This window comes from Drosophila montana, unplaced genomic scaffold, assembly GCF_035044405.1.
Source record: "Drosophila montana isolate Dmon_TW-CO22-7 unplaced genomic scaffold, ASM3504440v1 contig_3257_1, whole genome shotgun sequence".
In the NCBI taxonomy this organism is placed as follows: domain Eukaryota; kingdom Metazoa; phylum Arthropoda; class Insecta; order Diptera; family Drosophilidae; genus Drosophila; species Drosophila montana.
In genome coordinates, this window is record NW_026998140.1 from 770,983 (window position 1) to 787,763 (window position 16,781).

General features: G+C 39.0%; 1 protein-coding gene across 1 annotated transcript in view; it reads left to right on the forward strand.

Moving 5' to 3' along the window:
* Window positions 1–16,781, forward strand: part of LOC135433978 (receptor-type tyrosine-protein phosphatase kappa-like) — an 81,189-nt gene that overhangs the window by 60,425 nt on the left and 3,983 nt on the right. The window contains exons 8-9 of the mRNA XM_064690296.1: window positions 13,451–13,712; window positions 15,735–15,810. Of these exons, the coding sequence (XP_064546366.1) occupies window positions 13,451–13,712; window positions 15,735–15,810 (338 nt within the window). The remainder of the gene's footprint in view (window positions 1–13,450; window positions 13,713–15,734; window positions 15,811–16,781) is intronic.

Consider the following 16,781-nt stretch of genomic DNA (forward strand, 5'->3'; position numbering starts at 1 on the left):
AAGATTCGAAATCGTAAGTCTTCATATTTCTTTAAATTATTTTTTAACAATTCCAATTAGAATCCCAAACCTTTAGAGTTTTTTCATGACTTAACAGTTCTTAGAAAATTCTTATATGCAATGAAAATCAATAGATAAAATAACTGAAATCTATTTGTTATTTTTTTTTTTTTGAGAACACATTTAGAAAAAAATGTTTGCCCACGCGTCGTATGCGTAATATTAGGCCACGTGTGCACCTTGACTCATTGCCACAAATTAAATAGTGCAGAGTTCGGAAAATCGCTCAACGATGCCAAGAAAAATAACTACATAACTTTCATGTGCACAAAAAGGCAGGCAAATCTTTAAGATTCTAATGCGGTTCCTAATGCCGAGTGTGACTCGTCTGATATGTCGTAGGCGCTGGCAATTAATTAATGCTCGCCAGGTTTGAGTTTGAGTTGGGCGCATTATATTTGATAAGCATTTAAGCATGTTACTCGGCACTTCCGCTGGGAGATAAAGATAGAGGCCACACACACACACACACACACACACATACACCTACACACTCGCTTATATGAGCGACAGTCAACTAATGCACAGCTGCAATGATTTATTATTAGGTAGCTAAATTATTCACGCATTCGCCAGGCGCAAATAAAGATTAATGACGGCATTTCAGAATTTTGCACGCCCAGCGACGCCTGTCAGCCCGTCTATTTAACTGTCTCTCTCTCTCTCTCTCTCTCTCTCTCTATCTGTCTCTCTCTCTGTCTCTGTCCCTGTCTCTGGCCAGCTAGCCGAACCCTATGCGGTTTGTTTTTCAGTGTACCGGCGCTCCTTTGTGCAGATTTCCGCACACCCAATCGTTGCATATAGCCCAGCTTGCCACGCCCCAACCACACACATCCGCCCTCACACGCACACACACGCGCATAACACATCAGCATAGCCATCGCCATCGCAATTCAGTTGTGCGTGAAATTTATGCATATGTATGTAGACGCGTGCTGTTATTCCAACAGCTCTGTAGTCGCCCTCTGGCAAATCCATCTCTCATCCAATCCCCGCTCCGTGATACCGCGCCAGCAACTAGGCTCAGGCTCTGTTTGATCCATGCTATGTAAATTCTTTTCGGTCGCACTGTGGCTTAACCTTTGACGCTGTCGTTTGCATGCGGACAAAAACAAGACTCATTAGAGTCTGGCAACAGGTTTCCTAGCTTAAGCGAGTTTTGTACTGAATAGAAAACTTTAGATGAACTCTTTATACATGGTGATTTATTATATATTCTTATTTATGTCAGTGATATCTAAAAGTTGAAAAACAATGAAGATTACTCGGGTTGGAAGTGCAAACCTAGGATATACCCTGATACATTCGACATACATTACTTCTGTACATATATATATATATATATGTATGTAAAAAATCGCGCATTCAGCTTACTTCTCTGTTTCTTCCCATCCCTTCTCAAAGACTTTCGGTACTTATAGTCCGATCTTAATGAAACTTTTAGGGCATAAATAAAGCTCGAGACTATAATTCCAGAAATACAATTTGGGTGAGAACGAGATAAGTTATCCTTAAAGGTAGCCCACATACTACATTTCAGGTCTCTATTTCTTATGAGTTTCGATATCGATTGTTATCGATTTCTTGGAAACGAGGCGAGCTATCACATGCTCTGCTCCTCTCTGGGATTGAGGCGTTCGTAAATAAGTATCAAACAGAGAATTAGTTGTTCTTCTTAAAGCAATTTAATTTTCCACTCACAATTAGTTTTTCTTTCTTCAATTCTTCAGTGTACAATTTTTAAAGTCTCGTCTGCCTTTGGAAAATGTAGTTGCTTCTTGCACATATTGCAAGAGTGTTAGCCATCATTCAAACAGAATACATGGCTATTCCATTTGGCTTCTATTTATAAAGCTTGTCTAACCCAATAGCCGCTCGTCGGCTCAGCCTGCTCAAAATCTAACGAGCTGAATGTGACTAACTCAGCCCCTTGGAATACCTGGGATTTAAATGCTATTTACACAGCTTTCGGCTGTCCAACAACACGCGCGCAGGGCACAGCCACAACCATATCCAATCCATAGGAAGGGCCTACAAGAACCGGGGGAGCCCCTCAGCTCCCTCAACGACTCCGAAGTGTCCCCGAATGTCGAATGGGTTGATGCCCAACTAGTGTTGACCTTTTTGCCATTGTCTGGGCACGTATGAAAGGGCTAAAAATGTGACACGGCACAGACTGTGCCCAAACCTAACCGAGATTTAACAGAAAATTTTGGCGCACCTGTCGGGCAGACTGAGATTTGAGGCTGAGCCTCAGACGGTGGCCCCCAGTTGAGCTCTGCAAATACGGACTGGGAGCTGGGAGCTGCGAGCTGGGGGATGGGGTGTGGGGGATGGAGACTTGGGCTCAGGGAATGTTATTATCTAGACACATGTGTAACGGGCTTTGTTCTCGCCCTTTGCACAGAATGTATTCAACTGTAACAACAACGAGAGCAAAGCGGCTTTCTGTTTTCCCTGCCACGCCCACACACACACACACACACAGAGTGGGAGCTGCGCTGCGTGTTGCTAATGCATGTTGAGTCCAGCTTAAGACACAATTTGAGTCCTTTACCAAGAGGTTTCGTTTGATGTTTGCCCAAGCAACCGCCCAATATCCATTTAGCAACACGTTCGCATTCACTCAGTTGGCTAAATGAAACGGGATACATATGTTTTTAGGGCCAGATCCCTTTTGGAGGCTGGGCACTTTCCGTATGTACAAATAAAAATGCAATGTGAACGCTAGAATTCCAATTAGGGCTCACCCAAAGCCCTAGTTAACAAACTCTCAAATCTCTCGCACTTGTAATTCTCAACTGGTGAAATATTTGTCAGCTTTACAATTTGATAATTGTTATTAACAATAAATTAAGTAATAAATGAAATATAGATTCTATACAAATCTTATAATAGTGAGATTATATGGAGTATATAAAAATACAAGTATTTCGTACGAAAGCATATAAGTATTATATATGTGTGTGGGTGTGTGTATGTATGTATGTGTGTGTGTGTGTGTGTAGGCGAGTGTGTGTTAGTGTATGCACGCATGTATGTGTGCATTTATGAATATATGTATGAATGCATGTTTGTTTTCTAATACTAAACGCAGACCAAGCTTATTTGGCCCTGTGCTGCAAATTTAAATAAAACGAATTTCTACCAAGTGCTCTTCTCCTCGATTCTCAAGAATTCAAGTAGGCTCTGCAGTTTTTCATGCTTAGCTAGTGGTTTTTTTTTGGTGTTTTTTTGGTGTTTTTTTTAGTATTTTTTTTGTGTTTTTTTTTTGTGTTTTTTTTTGTGTTTTTTTTGTGTGTGTATGTATGTATGTATGTATGTATGTATGTATGTATGTATGTATGTATGTATGTATGTATGTATGTATGTATGTATGTATGTATGTATGTATGTATGTATGTATGTATGTATGTATGTATGTATGTATGTATGTATGTATGTATGTATGTATGTATGTATATATGTATGTATGTATGTATGTATGTATGCATGTATGCATGTATGCATGTACGCATGTATGCATGTACGCATGTACGCATGTATGCATGTACGCATGTACGCATGTATGCATGTATGCATGTACGCATGTACGCACGTATGCATGTTCGCATGTATGCATGTATAGAGGTATCCGGGCATGTATTCAGCATTGTACGCATGCATGCATGCTTTCATATACACAAAACGTACATGCATGCATTCATGTATGTACAAACAGGCATATTTCCAAGGAGGAATAGATTTTCCAAAAACGGCGAAACACTCACCAAACCCTATCTTAACCTTCACATAAGGTAACTACATAATTCACCTTCCTAGCTCTTACGGTTTAGGTTGTGCGTTGATCATCAATCAGTCAGTCAGTCAGTTAGTCAGTCAGTAAGTCAGTCAGTAAGTCAGTCAGTCAGTAAGTCAGTCAGTCAGTAAGGTCAAACAGCTTTATATAAAGAGTTAAAATATATGAATATTCTTAATATCCACTAAAGTAAAGGGATCGAGAAAATAAAGTAAATTGCTGCAAATCATTTCGTGGCTCGGTGGGACTAGTGATTCATTTTTTAAGCTCAGCCCATATAATGAACCTATAAAAGTTGTGGCTCCGCCGAATATATTGAATTCACCTTTTTCCCATTGGGGAATATCGAAAATTGATGAAATTGATTTCCACATTGGTAATTTTGTAACGTTCTCGAAGTTTCCAACTGCCAACTGTGCGCTGCCTGCCACCTGCCACCTGCCGCCAGCTGGTTGACAACTGCAACTGGCTGACCTCCCACTAAATATTTGGCCATCCATCTTGGCCAGGCCAGAGGCCGAGCGCACGTTGCGTCTATTTATTGTTGTTGTTGTTGTTGTTGACGTCTATGCTCCCTGCGGGCGCAGACGTCGCCATCAACACGAAGCAGCCATTTTCCAGTCTCAGTCGCAACTTATACGAGAGATTTTCGTTTTTCTTTTTCTTTCTATTTTTCTCCTTTCTGCTACTTTTCTGTTTGGCTGTTGCAACAAATTGTATGACCTGGCAAAAAAACCAGTGTGTGCGGCGGGCGAAGGACGATACTAACGACAGTTTATAAAATATTCAGCTTGGCTGCTTGGGGAGCCTCAAGAATGCCAGCTCCATACCTGCTTAGCTGCCGCTCCCTGCCTGCCTGTCTGTCTGCCTGTCGCTCGCTAAAAGTTTTTAATGAATTTTTTAGGAAGCTAATCGAAGTCACTTTTAGTTGAAAAATGCATTAACTAACGTGCACCACGTGCCGTATGCGCAATATTCGAGCAATTGAAATCAGACGCTTAAATATTTGTTGTATAAGCTTTTAGTTTCAGATTCCAGCAACTGACTCTCTTTATTAGGCAAATCAAGTTGCGTTTATGTGATGCCCCTTAAAAGTCCTGTAGGATTCGCCAAATATTAATATCTCACTGGGTTGCCCCACTCTTGCTTAATGCGGCTGAGATTTTTGAGCACTTATTAGATTGCTTCTTAAGCATTTTTATGAATAAAATTCAAGTTGAGACTACTTAAGAGCATGTTTTATAAATGCGCCAAAAGCTCCTTTCACATGCCTCTCTCCATTATATTTTAGCTTTAAATATGGCTAATATATTTATTTTGAAACCCTAATATGCCTAAGAAAACATGTCTCAAAATTGTTATTTATCGATATTTATTAGTAAAATAGTTGTGCTTATTCAGTGAACAGCTTTTATGTTTAAAAGATTGTATTGCTACAAATTTAATTACTTCCTTTTATTGGCTATAACAATTGAATGAATATGCATGTTTGGTATATTGTTTTTAGGCCCAAGAGCAGATGCTTTCCTTCTTTCTTTGTGCTTCTCGTTAGGAGAGCGAATTGATTTTTGTCCTGGCCAGGCTGTGGACAGCTGAGGTGTCAAGTGTCCTTTGCTATCAAGTTAAAAGCAAACAGCACAAACTTAAGGCCAAGTCGTGTCATGTGTGAGCTGTGGCCAAAAGACCGTCAGTCGCTTGGCCAAGCGGCATGCGACGGCTCGTTGGGCGCGTGTACCACACTGCGTATGCATAATTTAGTGATTTTTTTTGTTGTTATTAAAGACTCTGCGAATTAAAGAACACAGAGCGTTTAATTAGCTGAACGAGTGCAGAACGCAACTATTTGCATAGACGTAATTAAGTTTTCAGTGAGCCCGGCCAAAGGAATTCGGGTAGCAGCTAAAATAGCTAAAATATCTTTCCAATTAATTTCACCTGGCTGCAAGCAATTTATTGCAACATTTGCTCTACACTCGCATATTTTGCTTGGCTTATTTTGCTTTAGTTGGCTGCGCTCTCGAGCTATATCTTGGCTCTTATATCTTATTTCAGGCAATTTCAGACCAACCCCCCACCACCCGACCACCCAACCCCCTGCCCTGGGTTGTAATTTCAGTTGCAGTTTTCTCTGCTGTTTGATTGTTGCTTTCCTTTTTACCCACTGCCAGGCCCCTGCGAGCCCCCTGCGAGCCCCCTGCCATTCCGTGCCAACCTCATCCGCTCCGACAACTAAGAGCTTCAATTATAGCCTCTGACAGCCATCAGCGCGGAACGGGAAACGGGGAAAACCTGAGACGGAGCCTGGAAAACGGGGGAAAAACGCATCGCAAGAAAGGCAAACATTTTTGTGCTATTTCAAGCGCGCAATGCGTGCAACTCGCAAGCGCTGCTTATGAGTGCGACTGTGAGTGCGACTGTGAGTGTATGAGTGTGAGTGTATGAGTGTATGAGTGTGAGTGCGAGCATGCGGTGTACTATGGGTTAACAGTTAACCCAAGTGCCCTTGCCGCATGCCCTGCAGCTGAGCTTAGGTAAATAGTCAGCTGCAGATTGTATTTGATTACCTATCAAATCCAATAGCCAGCAGGTATCCCTTGTTAGCCATAAGTAAAGATGCCCGTCGAACGGAGAAATACATAATCATGTACGATTCCCTACCTGTGAAATTGTGAAATACAAACGAACAAATATTGCACGGTGTCAATTTCTAACTACTTGCCAAGTCGAAGGATATGTCTGTCATTTTCCTGCTACTCTCATAACTTTGGCGACGTTATAATTGAAGACTGGAAGAATATCATTATAGCCAGGGTTTGTCCTCTAGTTACACTCTTTATACAAATAATTTGGTCTTCTGAAAACCAATTTTCTCATATTTTTACTCAGTTTGAGTCGGAAATTCATTTATTTATCGGTTTGTTTTTGCGGAAGTACATATGTGTAAAAAATCGTTTTAAAATAAAGTCTAATTTGATCAAGTTTCATATTTCTTGTCTCCATACTTCTATAACTTATTCAAAACCGAAACGATTTTTGTATTATTACTTTTCGGACTCAGCTCAAAGATTTAGATTCTAGCAATTTACACTTGATTTTTGCAATATATTTTAGAAAAATATACTCCGTATTATCAATTAGCAAACCAGTTAAGGTTTGGCTCTCTTTTGTTGAATATCAGCATATTTTATTCATAGTGTATCATTGCGCAAATATTAAGTAATATTCGTCTACACCGCATAAATAACACTTGATTTATTTGTATTTATAAAATGCGTAAATGTGGCTAATGCATTTGGCCAGGCCAAATGAAAGCCTGTCTGAGAACTCAGCCTGTCGAGGTGAACTCAGAAGCGGCAAAAGGCATTCATTCGGTTCGGTTCGAAGGAAGCCGGGGGCGGGCAACCGCAAGCTCGTTGGTTGTCGGGCTGTTTAAATATTTGAAAATCCATTAAGCATATTGACAATGCCGAGATGTGTTTGTGTCTGGCCTCGGAGACTGGCTCTGTGAATTCGAATTTGAATTTGAATTTGGATATGGGCTGCGCTTCGGGTTTCTTCTTTTGCTGCTCCAGTTGCGCCTGAATGGATCATTAGTGCAGCTAATGGCGCAGTCAATAAATGACGGCCCCTAAGCCACGCCCACTCTTCGAATTTGAATATGAATCGAGGGTGGAAGGGGGTGGGGGGGGGGGGGGGGGGCAAGTAACAGGAAGTGAATGTGCCGCAACCACAGCCGCCGGCATTTCCGGACAGTCGCAGGCGGCGCCAACTCAAGACATAAAACGGATTTATTAGGTCATTGGCATACTAGCAGGACGCTGGGCGTGGCGGGAGGGCGGATGGCGGAGGGCGTATTTTACTCATCTCCCTATGGCGGCTGCTGCGTAAGCACTGTCTAGATAACAACTAGGCTGAGCTCTCGTTATTCTTACAATTTGTGCGCCAAATGCCGAATCGCGACTTGCTGACAACGAAATGTTATTTGTAAATTGAATGGGCCCCCCAGGGGCCAGGGCGACACAACGGCCCAGATTAAGCGGATAATATGCCACGGCAATAACAATAAACTGCAAACAACATTAAAAACTGTGTTTGATTTCCAAGCATATTGCCAAAGGCTTACAAAATAGCACAGCAAAGTAAATAATAACAACAAAAATTGCCAAGAAAAACACGTTTGTTTTCAAAAGCTTTAAAAAAATGCTTGAATCAATTTTTATTTTAATTTAATCTAATGGCAACACAAACAAGGAATTGCAGTTAACCCGTTCAATCTGAGGTTTTAATTCCCCTTTCTTTATCCCTTGCAGAAAAACTAAGTCCGAACATGGCCGGGTAATACCCAATACTATATTTAGTAGCATATTTATATGCTAGTATTTTTAAATAGTATCCAAGGCTTCTTAAAATAGAATTGAAGCCTGTGCCAAATTATTCCAAAATTAAAACAAATTAGGAACAGGAATAAAATTAAATTAAAAAAGTATTCACGACTGCTTAAAATGTGGATTTATCCTGCTAAAAGCTATTCAAATGAACCTAAAAATATGAATTAAAAATTAAAAAAAATGTGAAATATTAAATAAATTATAAGCACATATGGAAAGTAGGACGACTCAGGCACACAAATATGTCAGCTTAAATAACAAACAAAAAAAAAACAAATTAATAATAATCCGTTCTATGAAACTTATTGAATCGCATTACGCTCTATTCAATATTAATAATCCGTTTTGAAAAGATTTTTCGATTTTAATGCCGACTGCTTGTTACGGCCTGGCCAGAGCATACGAATCCGTTTTAACTACCTCTTTTTGCTGCATATTGTCACGAGTTTGTGGAACGCAGTGAGGCATTAATAAGTAAATATAATATATAAATAAAAATATGCATTTTATTTTATTTCAATTTAAAGTTTTTAATGAGTTTTTGCATGAAGCGCTAATGCCCGGCCACGTAACTGAATAAGTTTTATTCTCATGTGTGTGTGTGTGTGTGTGTGTGTGTCAATGTGTGTGTCTGTGTGTGAGTGTGTGTATATGTGTGTGTATATGTCTGCTTGTATTGGTGTGTTTGAGCACGAGGCTGCCAACGCGTTTTGTGGCTTGGCATTTGTTTCGTTCTGCCAGTTTATTTAATAACCCGAAAGTTTATCCATTGCATATAGGTTAAAAGGGTATGATAGTTTTATGCAAATGATATGTAACAGCAAGAAGGTGACTGCTGCGACCTCTTAAAGGACCTAAGTTCGAAAGTGCAAGTCCCTAGATCGACTTTTGCTCAAGATCAGCAAACTAGTCGAGAACTCGACCTAGAAACTTGAAATTTAGGTCCTTGGCGCAGATCTTTTTTATTTCGAGCCATCGATAACTGGCCTTGTTTTCATGTTATCGATAAGAATCTATATCAGCCCAGTTCTTTTTGCTTAAATGTCGAGCCTTTATAAGATAGAAACTTTCGAATAGTAAACACAAATCGTAAAAGCTTTAATTGTACCTTCCCCTCTTTCACATAAAACTATAAAAACTTTTAAGCTGACTATATGTATGACTTAACATTTACTCTCATTTTGATGTCAGATTTAAGCACTGTAAATTTAAAGAAGATCGGACCATAAGCACCGAAGTTATTCAAATTCGCATTACTCATAGTGTGAGGCTAAGGGTTGTGTATGAGTGTGTGTGTGTGTGTGTTTTGTGTATGTATGTAAGGTCTGTCTAAAGACTATTTTTAACGGCAGTTCAACTCTAGTTACAGAGTATCTCTTCGTCGCCTTTCGCTTTTGCACTTTTGCGCAGATTTAAGCAAATTTAAATGAATTTTGGGAAAAAAAAACAAAATTCAATTTAAATGCATTGCGGATTTATTGTTATCGATGCAGCGGATTGTTTGTGCATTTTGCATTTTGTTGCTGCGGCTGCTAATTGAATATCATATTTTTAAAACATATTAAGCAGCAATTTTTTGGCTGGCCAAAAATTGCATTTTAATTGCGGGAGCAAAATGTGAAATTGCAATCGTTGCTAATCTACACAAAATTATTTGGAAACAATAAAACGCGGCCCGAAAATTAATAACAATTTGATATGCACACACACACACACACAAAGGGCCATTGAAATGGCTAACAAAGGGCGTCAATTCGCCAAAGCAGCAATAAATGAACATCAGCCAACTGGCTGCAAGGATGCGTCCCACGTCCCACGTCCCGCGTCCGGCGTCCAGCTTTCAGTTTTTGTGTTTGCTTCTGACAGCCGCATTGTTGGCGCTTTAAGCCGGAGCTGAAGCCAACCGCTGACAGACACATCGATACAAAGGAGAGGTCGGTGATGGAGGGGGAGGGGGAAGGGGATGGGGAGGGGGGGGTGGACGGCCTGCGAGACAGGCTGACATTAATGAGCATTGTGAAAAGTTGCTCCTCAATTTGCCTGTCACTCCGTCGACGGCAGATCCTCGGCACTCGGCACTCGGCACTCGGCATTGTGCCGGGCCCAGCACATGCCTTTTGGGCGATTTTTAATGCATTGTGTAGGGTTTAATCACGTTGTCACCAATGCGAAATTGTTACATACTAGATGGACACCACGCCCGGAGCGAACTACTTTGCACTACTTAGTGCTTACTTAAATGTAACACATGCGCATTTACAGGGACAGGCACACGTGACAGTCGTGCCTCGTCCTGCTGTGAAAACGCATCAAAGAATATGTCATTTTCATGGCTTGATTTTTGTATCGGATTAAAGAGGAGCCATATATAACCTGAACCGGGCAAATGTATGTGACAGGCAGATTCTTAATTAACCTCAAAAGCCGAATCGATCTGTCAATGATAGAAAATAATTCAGGGTATCCCCTAGCCGTGCACTTCCGACTAGAGCTTGCCTAATTGTTTTTGAATGGAAAATATGGAGACAGTCGAGCGTATTGTATTTTAAGATACTTTAAAGGCATATAAAAATGAGAATTTTATACATAAGTGTGTACATTTAAGAATTTCAGCAAAAATCCTTCACTTTTTCTTTTTATTATTCGATATATTTTGTATATATTAAAGTACAAAATAGTTGAATAAAATGTGGTACACCTTTATCTCTCTCTTTATATACACATTACGACATATTTAGTTTTCATCAAATTCTTTTTTAACTTAATTATTATGCTTCAAAAGAGCTTTTGACTTGCATTTTTTTAATGACATTTAAATTACTTTTAGTAAAAAAGCTAGTTCTTGAGATGTGGGAGAGAAATTTTAAAGGAATACAAAATTATTTCAATTCTTGCAACCATTTTATTCCATAAAACTTGATTAGCTCTCAAAATGAACATATATTTATTATTATTTATTTTAATAGTTTATTTATTTATTAATTTTACTTTACTTAAAATATTATAATTGAATAAATCCCTTTTTGAGTATATTTTGCAAATAGAAAGCTGAGAGCTTTCTTCCGATTGTAGGTGTTGCCATCGTTTGTTGGTGTCGATTTAATGCAAATGCATTAAGAGTCAATTATTTATTTACACGTTTGTTTATCTGCATTTGCGCGTGGCATAGCATTAAGCATTAAGCATTACGCATACGCCGTGTTGCACCATAATAGGCTCAATTAAAAGTGCAATTAAAAAGTGCAAAGAAATAAAAATAAAAATGTATTGCAATTGAATTAATTATATTTATTATGATTGTTTAATTAAATGCAAAAACGTGCAATTTTTAATGCCAGCCCAGGCATATGTGTGTGTATTTGTGTGTGTGTGTGTGTGTATCAGAAATAAATACTTGTAAATAACGTTTGGCAAATTATTTGCCATGGCCTTTGGCAATTAATCATCAAATAATTTGGTAATTTTAATTTACTGCTTCGAGTGCTGTAAACAGCTCGCTGAATACACACACATACACACGCACACACACACGCACACATGAGCACTGACAGTTGTATAAGCCGTTTGTATGCACCGTTAATTAAGATTTAATGCGCAGCAAAGCCACGCCCCAATCGTTCAGCAGCCCAGGCCCTTGAGCCGCCCACATTTGCCATTTCGTTGTGCCATTGTCTATCTGTGTTTGTGTGTGTGTGTGTGTGTGTGCGTAATTAGGCGACAATAAGCATTTAATACACATTTTCTGGAACACAACACTCGCACACACTCGCACACACGCATGCTTCCAATTAATTTTGGCCGTGTTTACTGTTCGACTTTAATGCCACGCCCGTTAAGTGCACACGCATCGTGGCAATTGAGCATTTCGGCCAACTGCAATTTGTTAGCTAATTTAAGGGCAACTGCCACAAATAAACAGTCGCGCCCGTCTGACTATTGACTCCATAGTTAGAGCTCACCCACCCCCCCCCTCCCGCCACTCTCGTCCCGCCTCTGCCAACTCCTACTCGACGCGAAACTGCAATTAAAAATTATCTGCGAAACGGCATCGCACATTAAATACACTGAAAACAACTGGATTTTTTCTTGTATTTAATGAGTGTGGCTTATTATTCGAAATATGCCAACTAAATTGACTCAAAAAATGTAAAAAATGAAAATATTTATTAAGGATTTTTTTTTTATTAAAGAAAGGATAAGATATTTAATTAAAAATATACATATATATAAATAAATAAGTAAATAATCTATATATATTTAAGTCTTTCCTTAGTATTTCAAAACCTATATAAAAATCCTGTATATATATTGTTTTCTTTAAATTACCTTGAATCCTTTAATAAAATGCTTTATGTCTTTTTTTTCATACAATAAACTGCAATAAGCAGCATATATAATTTTTAGTTATTAAGTTCTTAATATATTATTTACTGAAGACAATTATATTTGCATCTCCTCAATGTATGCACAGCAAGGCATATGAAAAGTTTTGCTTTACGAAGACTTTAGCAAACTGAATGCCTGCGCTGCGTCAAATATCTTAATCATGCTTTATCAATTGTTCGCCCTGACTATTGACCTATTGAGGTGATATCAATATGCTTGTGCTGTCATTTGAATGTTTAATTTGTGCATTTAAAGCTGGCTTTTGTGTGTCTGATAAGCATCGCCAGTCTGAAATTAATCTCTCGCAGTGTAATTAATTTGCTCATAATTTGTGGCACCAAATGTAACAGCGCTAAACTTGCATCAGATTAGTAATTATGTAACACGCACACACACACGCACACCCACAGTAGTGTCCATAAATCCGCGCATAAATACAAATTACAGCAGGACAAAGAGAGTCGAACACACACACACACACACACACACACACACAGAGAGAGGCTGAGAGCAATATCAATTTACTTAGACATTGTGCGAGAGTCAAAGGTTAAATAAAAGTACATGCATAATGAAACTGTTTGCTTATCCTTGTCCTTGCGGTCCTTCTGGTCCTTCTGGTCGCTGGCTCCACTCAATGCTCATTACTTTTGTTTTATGACATGGGCTTAGTTTATGGCAACGCATTTTGATATGAAAGCAATTTAAGGCCAGTCACCATAAATGCCCACTGACCCGCCTCTAATCACTGTCTAACGAACTTTCATTAATTCTCAGTCCTAACCCCTCTCTCTCTCCCCCCACTCTCTCTTTGCAGACAATCATACGCGAAATGAATCGGCTGGGCATGATGGTGGATCTGTCGCACGTCTCGAAGGGCACGATGCGCGATGCTCTCGAGGTGAGCGAGGCGCCGGTCATCTTCTCCCACTCCTCCGCCTACGAGCTGTGCAATACGAGTCGCAATGTCCAGGACGATATTTTGCAATCGCTGGCCAAAAATGGTGGCCTCGTCATGGTCAACTTTTATTCCAAGTTTTTGTCATGCAGCGACAATTCCACCGTACAGGATGCAGTCGGTAAGTTTTTACCTTAAATTTATACGTTTTCTATTATTTATTTTATATTTAGTCTGTCCTGTTTGGCAGAATTAAACCTCGTGAAAATCGGCTGAGTTTTAACCGTGTTATGGGGGTGGGAAATTTTGACCTACATATATAGGATATTTGAGGCTACGGTTTTCACATGAATTTTGATCAGAATTACTGTTGCCAGATTTTGAATACTAAAATAATATAGAGGCCAAACCATAAACAAAGAATTAAGCCTCGTGAAAATCGGTTGAGTTTTAACCGTGTTATGAGGGTGGGAAATTTTGACATATGTCTACTATATAGGATATTTGAGGGTACCATTTTCACATGAATTTTGACCCAAAATCATGTTGTCAGATTTTGATGCCACATTGATTAAGAAGCCAAACCATGAGCAAAAAGTTATACCTCATGAAAATCGGATAAGATCTGTCCGAGTTATGGGGGTGGGAAATTTTGACCTATGTCTATATAGGATATTTGAGGGTACCATTTTCACATGAATTTTGACCCGGACTGATGTTGTCAGGGTTAGATGACAAATTAATATAGAGGCTAAGCCATAAAGAAAAAGCCAAACCTCGCTACCGAGTTATAGGGGTGGGAAATTTTGACCTTTATCTATATAGGATATTTGAGGTTTGTCTGTCCTAAGTATCCGCACACAGAGCACAAAGTTAAGGGTTCGAGTCCCCCGTATAGACAACATATTAGTTTTGAGTTAAACTATAAAGTCTGATTTGAGTCTTGTCTTTTCAAAAATATAGTTTTATTAAATAGGTTATGTATATCAAGAAAATTCCATTTATTTTCCCTGATTTGTGCTGCAGATTTTCAGGCATTTTCGTGTGCCTTTTGCATGCCCAATCAAAAACAATTAAAGACAATTCAGTGGTGTTTGTGGCACCACAAACCCGCCAACACCACCAGGACCACAAACACCGCTGGCAGCACTTATTGTCAGGCCCATTGTTTCAGCTAGTTCATTATTGCCTCTCGGCTTCTTCTGGCACACAATCTTCTATGGCTTCATTTTTTTTTTAGCCATTGCTTTTGACACGCCATCAAAATGGCGGACGTAATCACTTCCTGTTTCATTGGCTTTTACACAAGTCAGTTGCTGCTACCCTAAGCCAGGCAGGATGGGGTATTAACATTTTGTCAGTGAAGCAGACAGGCTGTCGGTCAAAGTCTGTCCGCGCGTTGATATCCGAAGCTGCAAAAAGATGCTTAAAATTTCAAATTTATATTCTCCTACAAAATAAGCAGAGCGAGCTTATCATGTTTATCAATATCTCTTGCAATTGCCATTATATCGATAAATATCGATTGTGTAACATGGAACGAGGAATATACGAACTGTTTAAGCCAAACTTATACTGTTATAGTATTTGCAGTTTGAGAATTTTTCTTCTTTTTTTTTGTATAAACCCTCAAATTCGCCTCGAAATTTGAAAAATACTCATTGCTAAATGTAGAGCCTTGAGCTTTGGTATATATACATAATTGTATGCCATGTAAATACTCTGAAAATTTCATAAAGATCGGACTATAAGCTCCGAAGTTACTCAAGAACACATTTCCCGTGGTGCGTGGTAAAGGGATAAAGTTATATATGCATAGAATGCTAGTTGCAGGATATCGTGCTAGTCAGACACTACCGACTAGAGCACTTTTGTCGTTTTTTGTTTTTTTGGTTTGTGGTTCTATTTATTGTGCAATTGTCTAATGCGACGTGATTTGCTTTCTTCTCTTTCTGGCTTTTCATGGCATTGTCTGTCTCTCTCTCTCTCGGCCTGGACACATTTCAAATTTGCAAAAATTTTAATAACGACGGCTTACGACGATGATGGAAACAACAACAACAACAACAACTACAATGGACCCTAATGAACTTGTCAACAACAACAACAACAATGACGACCGAATGATGTGATGGCAACCCTATCCTTCGATATCCTGCTGACCGATGCACACACACACACTCGCACACACCCGCGCACACAGCGCATATTAATCACATTAAGCGCGTCGCTGGCATCGATCACGTTGGCCTCGGCGCCGGCTACGACGGCATTAATTAGTAAGTAAAAGTCATTTATTTCACTTAAATGCGCATTTCCCTTGGCCACAAGCTCAACGCTTTACAGCTTCATGCTCCTCCGCAGAGACTCTTCCGAGAAGTACTTCCTGTCGCCATCTCTCTCCCTCTCTCTCTCTGTTCAGGTGGTTTTTAAGTTATTAATTGATTCTATTTAAGCAGAGCAGCTTAACATTGGCATATTGCGGCTGCCAATTCATATTGCGGTTCGTTAGGGTCGCTCCGATTCGCTGCGCTGCGAATAATTAGCCCAGGTGCCCAACATGATGCTAATGTATTTATTCAGCGCAGCAACTACTTTGAGTATTATTTTAATAAATTATAGACTTATGTTTTAAATGACACTTAAAGCCCTCACAAACCGTTGTTAATCAATTAATTAAGTTCACCTTATAAAGGCCATATACACGTATAGCTTTTCGCAATTTTAAATTCGTAATCAAGACTTAAAAACATTGCGAGATCTGAACTACTTTCAACTGCTCTTGAAATAACGATTACTCATTATGCTGCTGATTATCATTATGAATAGAACTCTTTTTAGAAACTTAAATCTGGAGTTTCAAAAGTTCTTTTACTATATGATGTTTTACTATATAATTTTATTGTTTTTCAACACTTTTCAATATAGGAGTGCAGAATATTACAATTTCTGCTATGAATTCCTTATATACAAAAATTGATCTAGCCATTGCCCGACTAAAAGAACCCCAACTATAAATCCAACTAATTTAGTTGTATAAGAAATCATTTTCAAAAAAACAACAATTGATGATAAAATCTGAAAGTATTTTATAAAAAAGTAAATATTTAAACAAATATATACATAACGAGAAAATTAGTTTATCTTCGGCACGTTGAAATACTAACACCCTGAGTTTCCTGATAATATCTTGGATCAATCTTATGTAAGCTTAATTATATAGTGGCCAAATGTTGATAACATTTTGTAT